This window comes from Macrobrachium rosenbergii, chromosome 54, assembly GCF_040412425.1.
Source record: "Macrobrachium rosenbergii isolate ZJJX-2024 chromosome 54, ASM4041242v1, whole genome shotgun sequence".
NCBI lineage: Eukaryota > Metazoa > Arthropoda > Malacostraca > Decapoda > Palaemonidae > Macrobrachium > Macrobrachium rosenbergii.
In genome coordinates, this window is record NC_089794.1 from 19151954 (window position 1) to 19169606 (window position 17653).

Below are 17653 nucleotides of genomic sequence, written 5' to 3' on the forward strand. Positions count from 1 at the left end.
CAGGTGCGTCATATCCGTAACAAGCTTTCCAGCAGAAACATACCTAAATCTGATTTCTTCTAGGTCAAAGGGATACTCTATAATTCCTGTTGTAGGGGCTCTCACTCTGAGAATATCTTGTACTGTGCATACATAGTCCTCGGCAGCTATGCGGTCTAAGTCTGTTAAATAGCTGTTGGGGTACAGAGATAGTACAGTGTTGGAGGATAAAATAGCAATACAAACTACAGGATATACAACAAAGTACAAATGTAAATACTGCGCACTAGAAATACAAAAGTAAAGCTATGAAATTAACAGATGAAAGTAAATGGAAATATTTCAACATCGTCTGAAAAATGTACATCAAATACAGTACAGTACTCCCTTCGTATGGCGGGGTCCCAATTACATACGGTCCAACATACAAATATGGGCTCAAGATGGATCAAACAAGGGAAAATCTCAACATTCCACCACATTCCCTTGTCAACATATGGAATATAACAAATCTACTGGGTCTGTTTCACCTTCCGTAAAGCTAAACTCTGCACTTAGACTTTGACATTTTCTGAATTAAATGTCTCCAAACCTTTAATAATATACAGTGTGCAACTTCACAAAAACTAAAATGCTTCAAATGGAAAGGGTGAGCATGTCCTCCTCACTCCATTGCAAATTTATACACATACTTGTAGAGAACACTTCCAGTCAAGTTTGCTTCCAAAACAGGTTTTCCAAATACTTGTACCCTTGTTTATGAAAATGTACAACTAAAATAAAAGTGTGACACTGATGTATTTAAACACTGATGTTTGAATATGTTTCTCAAATACAGAGACCACAAATTAACTCTAAATATGTAGAGCCTTCAGATGCCACATTTCTCCTTCTCAAGCAACATGAGCTCCACTTCAGGAGAGCTATTTGCTCTCTTGGAAAGAACATATCACGTAGCTTGGGCTATTCATGCTTTTGGAACCGTATAATTCTGTCTTCAAAATAGGAAATATAAAAGTGGCATTATTTTCAACCACTAACACCAACAGCTTATAGACAGGATATCAAAGTTCAAGTGCAGCAGTTTTAAGCTTTAAAGTTGCTATCAATTTTGTTAGTTCTAAATATCCTACCTAAGAGACATACGATACTAACATGTTTCTTCTCATTTGCAAAACTTGTTCCACTCAAGACTCACACCCTATTTTCAAGTTTCAAAATTCTAGAACTGAAATTATTATTATCCTTTTGAAAACCAGCCTCAACCTAGGCTATACATACCGGTTTCCTTCTTCATTCTATTAAAACAAAAACCTGAAAATTTGTAACCTACTATATCAAAACCTAGTGGCCAATTAATCGATGAACTTGATACTTTTTCCTCTTTTGATGAAAACAAAAGGGGGATAGGAGTTCTAACATAGCTAAGTTACCTTTCTTTTAATCCTAACTTCCAATCACAAAAAAGCACATAACCTAAACCTCCACTGAATCTTGCATTCTGAACATTCCTGAGCACTGTTACTCAAAATCACCAATAAAAATACTGAAGAAAAAATCCATTACAACTTAAGGAAAGATATTAACATTAAATGGCACTTTGTATGGGATACTTAAAAAGCAATGAGATACCAATGAAAAACCAATAAATGTGGACATGACATTCAGGGACAGTTCCGAGCTGGCGTACACGTTAATTTGAGAAACAAAAAAAGGCATCTCTAGTAAAACGTCTTCTTCACTAGCTTTGTCGATTAAGTCTGGTACAGCGAAAACAAGGAAAATTCTCATCATGCAAGTAAATACATCAATACAGACACATAACAGTTAAAAGGTTTTTAACTGGGATAAAAAATTTCAAGTTAAAAGCAAAACAGGAAGGTCCAGATTCATCTTAGAACATTAAATGCTACTCCTGTATTCCACTGAATTCAAAGCTAGCTGCCACTGTAGCAAACCTATACTTTAACGATCTAATATATTTCCCCACTGCGATACCTAAGTGCCTCTTCAGACAACCCTACCACTCTCTCCATCTTGCACACACAGAACATAAAGAAAACATAAAGAAGAAACAAAAAACGCACATGCATTAAGCTACATATCTTTGGGTTCCCTACTTTCGTATTTAAAACAAATTAAATAAGAAAACATAAAATAATGAACTTTAAGTGAGATATTTACCTGTTCTTGTACATTTTTGCATCACCGCGTGGCCCCAAGATATACTCAACTACAATAGCAATGATTAAATTTACAATACAATATATACATGGCCAAATCTAACCTATTAGGGCAACTATGGGGCTCTTACATAACATCTTTGGATACAAATGCAACGAGAGCTTCAGTGTACTGTATTTACAACCAAAAGCATCCGAGCAGTCACCTGTGATACACCAAGTGCATACAAACTTTTCATTTTTTTTTTTGTTTTACTAAGCTGACCTTCATAAAACTTACTCAAGGGGAGAGTCCAGCATGAACTTCTGCAATGTTTTAGCCTAAACTTCTAAGTTTTCCAAGTGAGGGATGTCTTGGAACCATAAATAAGTTGAAAATATGTAAAATATACATACAGAAAGTGTTATCTTCAACCTCATACCATACTCAGGCCCCCAAGAGGTAATGCACCGTAAACTGTAAATGGTACTCAAGCTCTTTGCAGTTTTCCTTCATCCCCAGTTACGGTGCTTTCTGATTTTTACTTTTCATCCAATCCTTTGGTGTCTTGCAAACTGTACATTGCTCTTATGGGTGGTTTCAAGAATTTGTCCTAAAACATGAGAGAAAAAAAAAAAAAAAAAAAAAAAAAAAAAAATGGACGGGCATAGGATACCGAAGGGATTATACTGAAAGTAAAAAATCAGAAAGTAACGTAGCTGGGGGATGAAGGGACAGTGCAGGGACCTTTAGCATTGCCTACAGTGCACACCAAAAGACTTACAAAGCATTACCACCAAAATGGGATGAGGAGTGATACCTAACCAAAACCTTTCTTATAATAAATATTTCTTACATTATCCCTTTACAATTCTTATTAGCCTTCCAGAGACATGTTCTATATTGATGTACATATAATACACAAAGCCAAATTGGAATAACATTACTCAACTCCAGGTCATTATCATTTGGAAAAAACATACAAAAATTTCATGTTCAAAATTCTTAAATCCCCAACAACATGATGACAACCTGCTAATAAAAATATTTGGTAAATAGACAAAATACGACAAGCTTTTAATCAGGAAAAGTTCAAAATAAAAAGGAATGACAAGATGATATTGATTTTTGCATAAAATAAAGAGATCCTATTGGAAAAAAAAGTTGCAAAATAGTTACAGATAGTGTGAGTGTGTTTGCAGGACTCTCCCCTAGAGTTTGCTTTCAAGAACTTTGCCTTCATTGTTGCGATCAACTTGATCGTGTTCACCTCTTGGAATCCATCTGGGCTCCCCAGGAGTATAACTTACCACAAGCCTACTTCTTACAATGCCCAAGATGATGAGATGTTTCCCTGATCCCTGAATTTCAGTACTACAAGTCTTTGTTATGAAATAACCAAATTTCTTGTTCTATCTTGATGATGCAGGGCTTAGGGAGGTGGGATTTGAAATCCCGAGTGCACTATGCTAGAAATTCAACAAAGCTAAACTGTGCTGACCAATTTCAATTTGAGATTAACAAACATGTTTGAGAATGTTTCTAAGGGAAAAACAGCATTAAAGACTGGGACAAGCACTTTGTGCATCTTCTTCACCTTAAAATATCCTATGAAATATCAACTAAATACTGTTTCTAAATAAAGACATATTAATTATACCTGGAAAAGAATTTGTCTTATTAAACAGGACCAATTCTGGCCATCTTCCCTAGCTGCTATGATTAACTGATGTACCAGATACTTTACTTCATGAATTTTCAGCACAAGAGGGTACAAGGTCATGAATTTTCAGCACAAGAGGGTACAAGGTCATGAATTAAGTGATATAGTGTACTAGCTTACCACTAAAAATAGTGGAGTACCTAAAACTAGCAAATCTCTCAAATTTAATTACACCAATTCAAGTTTTTTCTTTAAAACAAAACAATCATTTCATAAAAATAATTCTTTTACTTTCAAAGTATTTTAAATTATCACAAAAGCACATAAGAATATATCTAAGTTCACACATACTATTTTGCAGAATCTGTAAGTTGGTATTCTCTACGGCGGTCATAGCAGTGCTGAATGCCTGTGTCTTGCCATAATGATTTCATTGCCGTGACATAGGGCTCTTCAAAAGTAGTAACGGATTCGTAGTCTACGGCACGTACTAAATCTGCGTGTTCCTGTTTTGGACAAAAGAAAAAATTAGAATAATTCTCTTTTAAGGAATAAATACTATGATACATAATAATAAAATACTGGTAATATTACAAGGAATAAATGTGGAAACATACAATAGCAAGTGTAATATATTCTTAACCATACGGTTAACCTGACAACAGTCTAGCATAAAAACAGCTAACTATCATCTGAGATTTTGTTTCTACTTTCCAAAAGCCAAGACAATCACGTGACCTCAGTAAATGCCACTGAACAAACACTGTATCTTTCAATGCCCTGATCTATAACACCTCAACAGAGAGGTGCAATCAGTTGGAAAATGTGGTAAATATAAAAGTGGCAGACTGCTGGCCAATGTTAAGGCCTTGATGACTGAGAAGTGAACTCAGACCCACTGGAAATTTAGAAATAAAGTGAAATCAAGTAGGAAGATAATGGAGAGAACTTGCCAAACGTCTTGACTTACTGGGCAACCGTAATGTCGAAATGTTAAAGTTGATGTACTGCACATCTTAACCAATACAAAAATGCTGAGGCAGTTTCAACTCTGTTATCAAGAATAGCTATGTAATTCATATTTTAGGAAATGCAGCTTTTGCCATTTCCTTTTGGGCATCAGAAGACTCCCATATCAGTAAGGCAGAGTCAATTACATAGAATACTGCATCACCTATCTCAACATAAAGAATACGTATTGTAGTATCATGTCCACCACTGCTGTGATAACTGTGTGCCTGTTAGGTATACCTCGTCATATTTCTGCAGTACTCCACAGATATAATACAACACAACCTTGATCTAAATCACTCAAGACTTCAGCTTCACTTCCAAGCACAGATGCTAAATAATCTAACTAGGAGCCATTCAAATAAATTGGTGTTACAAAACCAGTGGAAATACCCAATGTTCATCACTCGAGTTGTCTGATGAGAACTTTCCATTCTCTTCTATTTATGTACTTTCCGCCTAAAATCCCATCTAGTCCAAGCCTCCATCTGCACCCTTTCTCTACTTTCATCAGTAACTCAGCATTACCATTTCTAAGTGAGATTTCCATCTGTATCCTTTAACTGTATCGAGAGTTGCTCAAAGGAACAATTTAGAGGCCTTTAATATACATAACAAAACCAATGCTCTAAGCTGTTCAACTGTGGGTGAAAAAATAACTACGAAAGCTAAAAGAAATACCTGATATGCTACAACACATTAAAAATTCCATGTGTAATGCTGAGAAACCACTAAAAGTGCCATGTAAGGGAGAACTTTAAAGGTTATACATAACAGCCAAACCCACCCTAACTTGACGTCAGTGGGATGAGGAAGGTGTGGCCTTAATAGAATTGTCAGCGGCAGCTTACTCCAGATTACCACGTGAGGTTTCTTGGTGCTTATGTCAGCAAAGGCCAGCATAGCTACTCTTCCTGATGTTGCATACTTCCTCTTGGATAGTTTCAAAAGAAATGCGCCTTCAAATGCGATAAGGCAGCTCAGTATTGAGTGTAATCTGATAGGGATGCTACACTGTCAATGTTTGTGCTTTATATGTAACAAAGGCTTACATAACAATTAGACACACAAGAATCATGTGCCACCTGTCTGGGATTTGGAGATGATTATCTCCAAGCTTTCAAGATCATTACGTGAAAGTAATACAGTACACTGTAATACAAAAACCAAAGGAATAATTTTAAGCACACTTCTATGGATGACACTACATGATGTCTTTTTTGAGTGCAACTTGAAGTATTTCAAAAATTCTGGAATGATATTCCATACCAGCTGGTAATTTTGGCTAAGATCTAAAAGTTAATGGTATCTTCACGAGCGTCACACTCACAATAACCTCAATACATGAGTAGGAAGAGGAATACCGCGTTTCTGGCAGCTTCTGGGATAATTAAATAGCAAGAATAAATTTCTGTGAACACAAGGAGGGAAGCACCAACATTAAGAGGAAGCCTAGAAAGTGCAGTCAACAGAATTAGGTTAAGTGATAATCAGGTCTACCTACAATTGACCAATATCCATCACTTGCATTCATTTCCACAATCAAACAAAATAGCCATCACTCGTATTCATTTCCACAATCAAACAAATGAAAAAAGATATGCGATGAGACCTGCCAGTCCAGTTACCTAAAGCTTTATTTTCATGAAGATCATCTCCAAAACTGAAATACTACGCTGAACAAATCCAAAATTTCATGATATCGGTTCAAACAATGCATAAAAATTAAAGTTTCAAAGGATGCAAGAAAACAGCCCAACATATGGCAGGAAACTGTGCACAAGCAAATGTTTGAAAGCAGTCTCAGGACTTTTGCCAATGGCTGCAAATAGTTCGCTGACAAAGATTACTGTCCAGACCTCAATTGTGTTCAGAATGTCTGTGAATGTGAAGTAGCACTAACCTCAACACTTTACATTATGCACTCAGTGAAAAGCAGATATGCTTATGCAAAAGGATTGGGGTATATTTCTGGAGCAGGAATATTCCATAGTGGCTTATCCCTTCCCTCTCCCATACAAAAGCCTTTTTACTTGTCAATCTAGAGGAAAACAATTTGTAAACACTACATTGCTAGAAAAGACTTAACAGTCTGTAAACCGGTAACAAAAAATTTTTTGTTTGGGAACTTTGTCTCCTAGTGTAGACAAGGCTGAAGAAATGAAATAGCACCATCAGCCTAACAAATAAAAAAAAAAATTACAGCATGCCATTCTAAGTTATACCTTGAGCAAATCCCTTTAAAATGCTACGAACATCACAATACTACAAAACACATGTAACAGGCCTAATATACAATGCCACTAAATCACTGGCCAGTTTTTCAGTTCCACGCAAATGTGTACATTCTCATAATGATAATGATGACTATGAATGACAAATGAATAATTAACACACTCCAAGCCTGAAAGGTTGACAGCTGCTGTTTCATGAGCCTTGCTACAAATGGAGTAGGACTTCATAGCCCTGTTTTCATAAATTATCTCTGAAAACTAATCCTCAGAAGACAGAGTAGGGTTTCAATTCCCTCTTTCTTATTGCCTAACTTGGCTTCTGCTTTCTCCAGATATTAAAATCTTTCACACCTTAATAAGTTAGTCTTCAATATATGAAGTTCAACGACATCATGTTCAGCAACAAATTCTTTCCCTCTACTGCCAAGTTACATTACCATTTCTGTTATCCATCACTACTAGAACTTCTCCTCTAACAATCAGTGAGTATGTCACTTTCTTCTTGGTTAATGGCCATCTTTTTTTTCTTGATTTCATCTAGCTTGGGCCAGATAAGGGCATTAGGTTACTAATTTCATTAGGTTCCATAGATATAAAGGAAGAAGTTTAGCTTCCAGTAGAAGTATTTACAAAATATTTCATTCAGTAAAATCAGTTTACTACTACTGAATTAAGTCCATGGCTACAATGACATCAATGTCTATTTCCCAAGTCTCAGATCTTTTTTACACAAAACCAAGATATACAGTTTTTCTCATAAAAAAAAAAGTGCAAAATTTCCTTTGCACCAAGCCTAAATAGCCTTAAATTTTCAAAAGAATCGCTGAGTAGAACATATACAAATGTGTGAAAAGAGAGAAAAACATAAAATAACTGAATGCTCTAAAATTGTTGATGTGCTTAATGACTAACTAACTTTTCTGTTAAGACCATTAGTCCCACAATAGTGGTAACTGAGTGACATCACTTGATTACTGTATGCTACACTACCTGTCAAAGCTGCCTTGTGTTATGAAGGATACAAATTACAAACTACACAATAGTCAAATAAACCACCAAACCAGCTGCAGTCATCAGGAAACCTAAACCGACATAAAAAATAGCAATTAACTACACTCTCAAGTTCCTGAAAGGGTGTCCTCTTCTGGCTCCAAACACTCATTTTTTGGACCTGTGGCATACAACGTTGTGCACAGCAACCAAGTTTTATTTAAATGTTATTTCTATTAGGAAATTGGCTGTTTTCACACCTGTAACTTGTTTGGCTCTCTCTCCCATAACCAGGTCATGCTTCAAGCTCAGGTCAGAGACTGATTAGTCAGCCTAATGTCATCACGCTGTTTGTTCAAGTATCTTTCCTTATCTTTCCGTTACCATGGAACAGGGTAGCCTACTCTGCTGTAGCTGGAAGTCCCTTAACCTTAATGCATTATGTAATATACACTATGTGGCATGTAAAATTAAATCAGCAGCCTACCTTTCATGGCTTCCAAAGAAAAAATTCTAGCTTGCAGTCTTGCTCTTTTAATAGTACAAAATACAAAGTTTTTACACAACCTATATGTGAACTTATCAGAAAAAGTAGAAACAAAAAATCAATTTTGGAAAGAAATCTACCCCCTTCCATAAGAAGAAAACTTCCTTTTTTTTTACAAATCACAACACAAAGCTATCTTAAAAAAAATTCTAAAAACTCATTACTACAAGATAGAGCAATGGACATCAGTTGGTCCTATGCTTTCCCAATGCAATACATCTTACAATGGAAATGTAACTCAGACTCTCCGCAAAACAAGAACAACAACTACTCCGCCGAGGTGACACATGGGTCCTTCCTACTCCCACAGTACATTTCATAACGGAAACAATTCTGATCCATCTTCAAAACCCTTTAACCGAATGACTGTTCTGTACTGGAACACTGATAAATACAGAACTGACAATACTTACACTATTGACTGAATCCCCATACGATATTTGGAGGAGATCCATAGCCCTAATCATGGACTGCATGGCCATGAAGATGTTCTGGAAGACCAGCTTGATGAAACCGCGCTTGTCTTCATCGCTGTAACCTGCGCCGTGGATAATACGCATCTGTTTGATGAATGTAGACTTCCCCGATTCACCAGTACCTGCAAGAGAAGAGCATAGATTACATGCTTGGCGCAACAGAGGGGAAGTTCTTGAACACATGGACTTGCAAAAAGACACGTTCACATTAACATTTTAAGGTAATTAAACATTTAACAGGAGAAAATGAGGCAGAAAATCAATACCGTAACTACTTATCAAACACCTGTTTCTTTACTCATGTCTAGCAGAAGGAGTACGGTATGCTTTAACTTTTACTTTTCCCATAAAATATTCCTGTCATGACATGATGGGATACAATAAAAATATGCCTGAAGCTACTAGTTATCATATATGAGAGAGAGAGAGAGAGAGAGAGAGAGAGAGAGAGAGAGAGAGAGAGAGAGAGAGAGAGAGAGAGAGAGAGAGAGAGAGAGAGAGTGTGTGTGTGTGTGTGTGTGTGTGTGTGTGTGTGTCATCTTTTCTTTCCTCATTAACATGGATTAATGTACATTAAACTACTTAATTTAAATATAAAATAATCTTACATTTATTAATGATCACTCAGAACCTTCAGGGCAGAGTCAACAGTAAATATTCAACCAGATTCCTGCAGAACTCGCTACACCTGTCCCACTTGTAGCCAGAGAAAACTTGATACATACAATACAAAGCAATATCAACAGGTGTCCAGAAAATACAGCACCACTAGAATAGCATTCACATATCCCAAACCAAAGCGGTAGGCGCACGCACGCACACACACACACACACACGCTAACTCAATATAATAACAAACTTTAAGAATTATAAACTTGTATACAAACCTTCCCATGGTTGTAAGATGTACTCTTACAAATTTTAAAGAGCTACTCTTCCAAATTTTCAAAACAACTGTGAAAAAAAGACCCTAGCGTTCTTACCGTTTCAGAAATATAATGTGTAGACAGAACTTACTCCTAATGCAATACAACTCCACCTACTATATGTTGCCTCAATTTTGTGCAACATAATCCCAGTTGCACTAACTTCAACTATAAAAGCCTGAGAGACTCCTACTGAATTACGTCCAATCCTGCACACACCTTTTCGTGTCATTCGTCATTTTATAGTGCGACTTTAAAGTTTAGACATCTTCCCAGGAATGCTGTCTGTGCTTTAACCTACTGTGCCATCATATTCCAATTATTCATATTACTTTCAGAGTTTCTGCTCATTTAGACCTTGAAAACAAAACTGCTTCTATCTGAAAAACTTCCCTGGATACATGTTGTTTCCTACAAGATTCATAACTTCTTCATTTAATGCCTTACGATTAAAAATGAACTGAACATCATCACAGTGTTTGGATAACTCTCACTAACTTTTAAAATTAAATATAATATAAACCCATAATGGGTGTACAGCATATATGGGATGCTGAACAGAATGGAGTATGGAATTTAAAACAAAGGCCAAGCCTGGACCTATAAGGTCATTCACCACTGAAAGGAAAACTGACATTCACTGAGAAGGTTTGAAAGGTGTAACAGGAGGAAAACCTCTTAGTTGCACTAGGAAACATTTTTGGAGAGGGTGGAAAGTCAGATGGTAGAAAGAAATATGAACGGAGGTACTGAAAAAGAAATGCGAGTTTGCAGCTAGGGACCGAAGGGACACCACACAGAATGTAAGAATAAAGTATGAACATCTGGCAATACTCATTAGAGAACTTCATAGATTTCACCTAACAAATAGCTATGTCAATTGTCAAAATAGGGTAGAGAGGAGAAGAGAAAGGTTTTAATAAGAGGTACAGTATACAGGAGTCTGTAACCAAGAGTTCAATTTCTAACTTTCAGCAACATTGATGGCCTCTTTAACTATCAACAGACAATCAGCTTCCCCAGTCACTTAAAATCTATTTGTAAGTAAAGCTTTAGAATAGAACAATAATTTCAAGACCTTTTACATACTGTACATATATTATCACTGACAGTTAAGGGGAACTAGAAGAATTACTTCCACAAAATATTACTTTAAAAATTCCTTCTATAATGGTAGGATGGCAACCAGTACAACCATCTATTCTAAAGAGGAAGAAGCGAGGCTCTGCAAAAACAGTAAGCAAAACAGAGGAGGAACTTTCTAAACATCCAGTAATTCAAACTGCACAATTGCCACTTTTTTCACTGACTCCCACAAGTCATGTATCCTCAACACATGTTACACGACCACTGGACTAGAATCAGCTTAATTCGACAACCCTTTGGTATTCATGAGGTTTATGATTTCATATGACTGAGTGACTCATTTATGGAAATTTGGCACACAGCCAAGCACTGGAGCACTATCAGTTGGAGTGGCTGGACAGCAAAATTAAATAAAGGAAGTGGAGTGGAGGTCAAGTGAGACTAAAAGAGTGAGTGCAGCTAGGGGCTGAAGAGACGCCGGAAAAAAAAAATTTAGTAACACCTACAGTGCACCACACAAGGCACACTGATGGCACTACCCCACCCCCTTCAGGATGATTTCATTAAGATTGATAATTATTTTATACTGCCGAGCCAATGGTGAGCCACAAACTTCCTTACTGAGTTAAAAACTGTGGCTTGGTGGTGGTATTGGTCAAACTGCTTTATAATTACAGCAATTAGCAGTTCCTAACTAAGTAGCTTCTTTCCTAACCTTGACCAAACCACCTGCATACTCACTCGCTTCACCTGTTGCCTGTTCCATAATCACTTTCAGTGGGTTTCCCAAACTAAAAATATAATAAATAAAAATGCTCACTGTCACCCCACCCATTTTTTTAAAGCTCCCACAATTTTTTTTACATAAAGCAAATATGGTCAATGGTTTTTACATGTCAATTTGAATTCAACACTTCCTGATTCAATCCAATTCCATATTTTACTGCCTTTGAGACATTTACTTTTTTCCACATCATGTGCTGCAGTTATATTTTGAACGGGTAACAGGTCTGTACTATTTAATGGTACCATAAATTTTCATGTTTGGCAAAGAAGGACCACTCACTGTGTAAGCACATGCCATGCAATACTGCTGACACAGTCTCATACATTGGATGATTTCAAGCACTCATCATCATAAACATTTTTCAAGTGGAGACTTTCCCTTCATGGTGGTAAGACATGAACTGACTTCTCTCCTACTGTCATCTAGTATATCTGTAAGATCTCAGCCTATTTCCCAGGAGTTGGAATACGCAGTATATTTACAAACCAGTCTGTGACACCTCATCTCATATTTTTAGTAATTCACAGTGAAGATAACAAATATTATAAAATGTTTGGCAAAAATAAAACTCAAATCCCTATCCTTTTGGTTTAAATGTAGCACTTGTCAACTCACCAAACAAAAACTAACACCAACAGGTAAGGAGGCCACAATCATAACAAGGGAACAATCGACAAATGATTGTCCCATACACACACATCCAATAGAACTATGATACAAATTCCTTCAGACAAAGAGGGTGGACAGACAACTGTAACTACAGTTTACTATACAATAATGGACCACGCCCCCTTTTACCAAAACTAATCATAGCAACCCTTCAACAAGCAAAAACTCATTTTATCTAAATCACAGACACTCCTTCTAGACCAAATACATCTTATAAATGATCTAGACCAAATACATCTTATAAATGACAATCTTTGATATGCAGGCTGTAAGGCGTAAGTCAAACACATACCACAAAGGGTTAAAAGAAAAGGTAAACAACGGAAATAATACTGTATGTAGTACTGTAACTGAAACTTCTTGCATATGATAAATTCTTACACTAAGGGTATATATGACTGCTGAAGAAATGAAAATGACATGTATTCTGTACGGTTCCAAAGTGTGCTTATAATGTTTACTAGGGCAACTTATTCAGTTCCTTAGCTTTCACAGGACTGATCACTTTTTTGGCCTCTCTCTCATTACTGTAATATTGTATTCAGTCCATCTTTTTAGGTGTAACTTAAGGGTACCAAGAACATGTGTAGCTTTTTGCTTTGCTCTCTTCAGGAATCTTCAAATCACGAAATCTAGTGATCTTCTGAACTGCAACCATATGACTTGGATCATTTATTATCCACATACTTCCAATGATGTGGTTTCTTTCATCAAACGCAAGTCATTGCAATTTTATATGTAGATGATCAAATATACAGATGTATTTTACTTTAAAGGTGCAATCTTACTTATGCTTTGCTGAATATCTCAGACCACTGCATATCATGGTGCAATCTATTGAGGAAAATTCAACGTCCACAAGATTTCTATTTTCCTCAACACTTCTCACAGCAATCTGACTCACTGACATGCTTTGGGTGTGTAATGAGATTGGGAAAGAGCACTGAGTTTGACAAGTGGTTGCTATGGAAAAGGTATGACATGCAGGGTTATGAAAAAGTGACAGATGAGGGGTTGGACCAGATGCATATTCAGACAAAGTGCACAAGACAAGAAAATGAAGATAACACTCTAGGCCTGCTACTAGAAATTCCAATGAGAGAGAGAGAGAGAGAGAGAGACACTCAAAATCCCTAACACTAAGCATTATTGAACTGAACGTTAAAATTTACCAAGTACCATTAACCTGTGTGTGAGGAAAAATACATGGAAAATCAGCAAATAATAATAATATTTAAAAAAATTCACAGTTGTATATACTGAACAAACAAAAGGTTAGTTAAGTACTAAAAAGAAGGCATGCAAACAAAGCACTAATACATATACAACACAACCATATCAAAGACAACAACAAAACTAATATTAAGAATAACCAAATGAAAAATATAATATGTATAATTTAAGTTATGGGTGCATTATGCAAATAAGGAAACCAAGGGAAATTCTCAAAAGTTCAATTAAGAATTAAATATTTTCTTACTACTGCATTATTAATAGAATGTATAAATACAGTACTACCCTTAAAGCCCATTAATTTGCAAAACAAGTTTCCACAGAACTGAGTATCCTTAAGTGAAGAAAAAAACTGTTTTTAAATGAAAAACCAGTAAAAAGGTCAACAAAACAACACCTAGTAAGGTAGCAAAATAACAGGTAACCTATACCAGGCATAAACAGGATCCTAGCACTTCACCTCACTTTTAACACACAAAAAACAAAAGGGTAATGGCCTTGTATGGCTTGTGCCTTAAGAATATTGGCTTACGTGCATTACGTAGGCAAAGCCTGAGGAAACCATACACACCTCGTGACAGAGGGGAGATATGCCAATGAGACAATGGACCATGGGAGAGAGCTTCGAAGGACAGACCACATAAGGTCTAGCCTCAGCCCCATTATCATTACCCAAACCAAAATTGGGCTTAAAACATCCAATGTGATTCAACCAAAGGAAGGCAAACCTCAGTGATGTAAATTATAGTCTAGACTGGACACATTCTCAACCTGTGCAGGAAGTCCTACTGTTAGCTTCTCAAAGAGCTTCTCCAAAGGACTTGTTAGAAAAGCTGTGTGGTCAAGAGGTAAGAGGCCATACAATGAACTAATACAAGCGAAAGACAAGTTGCAATGCAGGTACAGGCATTAAACTGAACCCCAATGCTTTCCTCTCATTAGGAGTATTTGTTTATAAATTTATTTACAAGTGAGATATGAAAACGGAACAAGGATAAAGTTACCAACATTAGACTGCTGAGTGAGAACAAGACCAAATGGCCCTGAGGAAAAGCAGAAGAAAGCAATGCAGGTGGGCTCAAGGAGTGCTACCAAAGGTAAACCACTCTAGAATCTCTCATGAACAGATACTATTATCTAGCCTAGTCTAAAGATTTAAAGCATATTTTATCCAGATTGTCAGCTTACTACATGTTAACAAATCTTAAAAATGAAAATATTCTAAAATCTGTTTCATTATGTTCACCCCTTTTACTTGTTTAAAATTCTGCTTGCAAGAATTAAACATTGAGATAAAATTCATGACATCTAGGATACTAAAAAGAAACAAAATAGGCCTGGCCCAAAAGAACCACATGAGAGGAAACACAATAGGCAGCAGAAATTAACCCCAACCATACAAAGCTTACTGTGACTATTAGGCTTAGCTAATCATAAGGACTGTGACTTATGCTTGGCTCAAATTTTTTAATAATGATTTCTGTTAAACTATTTAACATGGGTCCACTTCTTGGAATTTCAGAGCAGCTCATAAGCTTCAACAGGGGATCTAGTTATGACAAACGTCTGATATTTTGTGCAATGACCTCATCCTGTCAAATACCTGTGTAGGATAGTAAAATTACTGTCTAGGATTATAAAAGCTCGCCCTATCCTAGGCCTACAAACAGCTGTATCGAAGAAAAGGGTCCTAAACCACAGTTGCTACGGTTTCAGTAAACAATCCACACCCATAAATGCAAGGGCTATCAAAGTGGGTTTGGGAAAGAGAAATATAACGTTAATCCCAGCTTCCCATTAGGTTAGGTTAAAAAATTATAGTACCCAAGGTTACTGGAAAAACAACATTAGCCTAATCAATGATAATCAACCTGTTGCTGGAAGAATCAATTACCCGACTAAAAAAAGAACCCGGGCAGCCTCACTACCCTACCGCACGGCCACGTCGCAAAATATTCCTCGTCCAGCGATAGGCTGGGGTACCAGCGGCCGAGAAGCTAGCCTAAGGTAATACAACCACAAAGATGTGAAATTTTAATCAGCCTATCGCTGAAGGACCACGATAACCCAATTGGAAAATAAACCTAGGTGGTTTATTTTGGTAAACCCTAAAACCCCAAGCCCTGGGGTCATCTGACCCATGCCCACCATTATCCACAGTACACACCCATTTTTCCTCATGTGTCCCAATCACCTAATTCCTTCCCAAAGCAAACAAGGGGGGATGCCCACACCCTCCTGTCAAGACCATGCCCCCGCAACTTTCACTTTCCGAAAGTGGGCACTGGAATACGTCCGTCAAAGGGAAAGGAGCCCCACCCAAACTCAACCATAAACTGCACCTCCCGACCGAGGGCGCCTCTCTCGTCGGATTTCCCCAGATTTGGCGATTTATGACAATATGGCCCACGAGGGAGGCCTGGCGACCAATGCCGTAGGCCTACGAGTTAGCGTAGGGGTGAAAGTGGGGTGTTATATGGAGGTTCAAAGCCTGTTGATGACCTGTCAATATGCAATGGGGAGCGAGATTGCAATCAGCTGAGGGCTGTTCCCGGGACTATCTGGGCCTATTCTCGCTCATTAATGCCGCCTGCTATAACTAGGCGGTGACCCGAGGTCAAAGGTCACGTCACAACGCCCCGACGTGTCAATTTCGGGCGTACGAGGGCTGACCTCGGTAATGTAAACATGCAAGTAGCAGACGACCCCGATAGTAGGCTGACTATTTCCCACATTTACAGACGAACTACGGCCCCGGGGGAGCTGAAAATAGTACGGAGGGCTTACCCAATAGTAGTAGTTTGAGTTCTCTGCGGGCATCTCTCTTATCCTTGCGTAATTGTCGCTCTATTTCCTGGTTTATTCGCTTCTGTTCCTTCGCCTCTTCGCTCAGACAGCACGCCATGATGTTGTCCCTCTCCTTATTATGACTTCAATTTTGAGGGTTTCACGTCACTAATATATCCCGCGCGTGTTCCTCTTCCTCTTCTCTCTCTCCCCGCCTTTCTCCACGGAGGGGAAGCGGCGCGTAAGCGGGGAATCGTCGCAATTTTTCCGAAATTCGCTTCTCACACAAGACAAATCTTAAGGCAAAAGGGGTGCGGTGGGATGACTCCAGCCGAGAAGTCCGAACGAAAGGGTGGCGCCTCCCTACGCATCTATTTCCCGCTCCTCCGTCGCCAGGGCTTATATACCGGATTACTCGGTGTCCCTGCGCCCGCTAAGGCTTGATGGCCGTCACTTCGGGGGCTTCTCTCGACCCTAAAAGGAATTTCGGGCGAATATCTTCCAAAAGAGCTCGGCGTTAGCAGGGAGGAAAACCCCTCGGTGTAACAACCGCCTTCTTTACAAAGCTCTCTCGCGATTTGAGGAAGTCTACACTCTCGCCTCCGTGTTCCCCGTTTCAGCGACTGCCGGAGCTCCTTCTTGTCCCTGTTCCACCCGTACTATTTCGGTCAAGCCTCCGACGGGCGGTTTCCGGGCCTGCAAGCTTCCATGGCCAAAATCGACGGGTTTATTTTATCGAAGCGAGAATAAGGCGCTCTGGCATCGACTTCCCATCATTCCCCGAACAAACGAGTCGAGCGATGCGCCTGTTTACACTCTCTCTCTCTCTCTCTCTCTCTCTCTCTCTCTCTCTCTCTCTCTCTCTCTCTCTCTCTCTCTCTCTCTCATTAAGTCTTCCTTATCTTCCTAGGTCTCATTGCCCCTAAACAGCTCCTCTAGACAATTATTTTCCATGTATTCAAACATTATTCAAATACAGTATTCACAAACAAATGCAATATACAAAATTCTGTATACATAAAAATTCGAAATTTTGTGAGAATCTCTCTCTCTCTCTCTCTCATGTACATATATTGATAACGATATATATATATATATATAT

General features: G+C 38.0%; 1 protein-coding gene across 7 annotated transcripts in view; it reads right to left on the minus strand.

The window, feature by feature from the left end:
• The window catches only part of LOC136834819 (guanine nucleotide-binding protein G(q) subunit alpha), a 32931-nt gene extending 15526 nt beyond the window's left edge, over nucleotides 1-17405 (minus strand). For 3 of the 7 annotated variants that reach the window (XM_067097567.1, XM_067097574.1, XM_067097571.1), the window contains exons 1-4: nucleotides 16552-17346; nucleotides 9001-9185; nucleotides 4157-4311; nucleotides 44-172 (exon numbers count right to left, since the gene is read on the minus strand). In XM_067097567.1, coding sequence (XP_066953668.1) covers nucleotides 44-172; nucleotides 4157-4311; nucleotides 9001-9185; nucleotides 16552-16669 — 587 coding nt within the window. In that variant the 5' untranslated portion in view covers nucleotides 16670-17346. Of the gene's footprint in view, nucleotides 1-43; nucleotides 173-4156; nucleotides 4312-9000; nucleotides 9186-16551 lie in introns of all 7 variants that reach the window. The other 4 variants (XM_067097572.1, XM_067097568.1, XM_067097573.1 and 1 more) reach the window with 2 other exon arrangements.
• Between the last annotated feature and the right edge of the window lie 248 nt (nucleotides 17406-17653).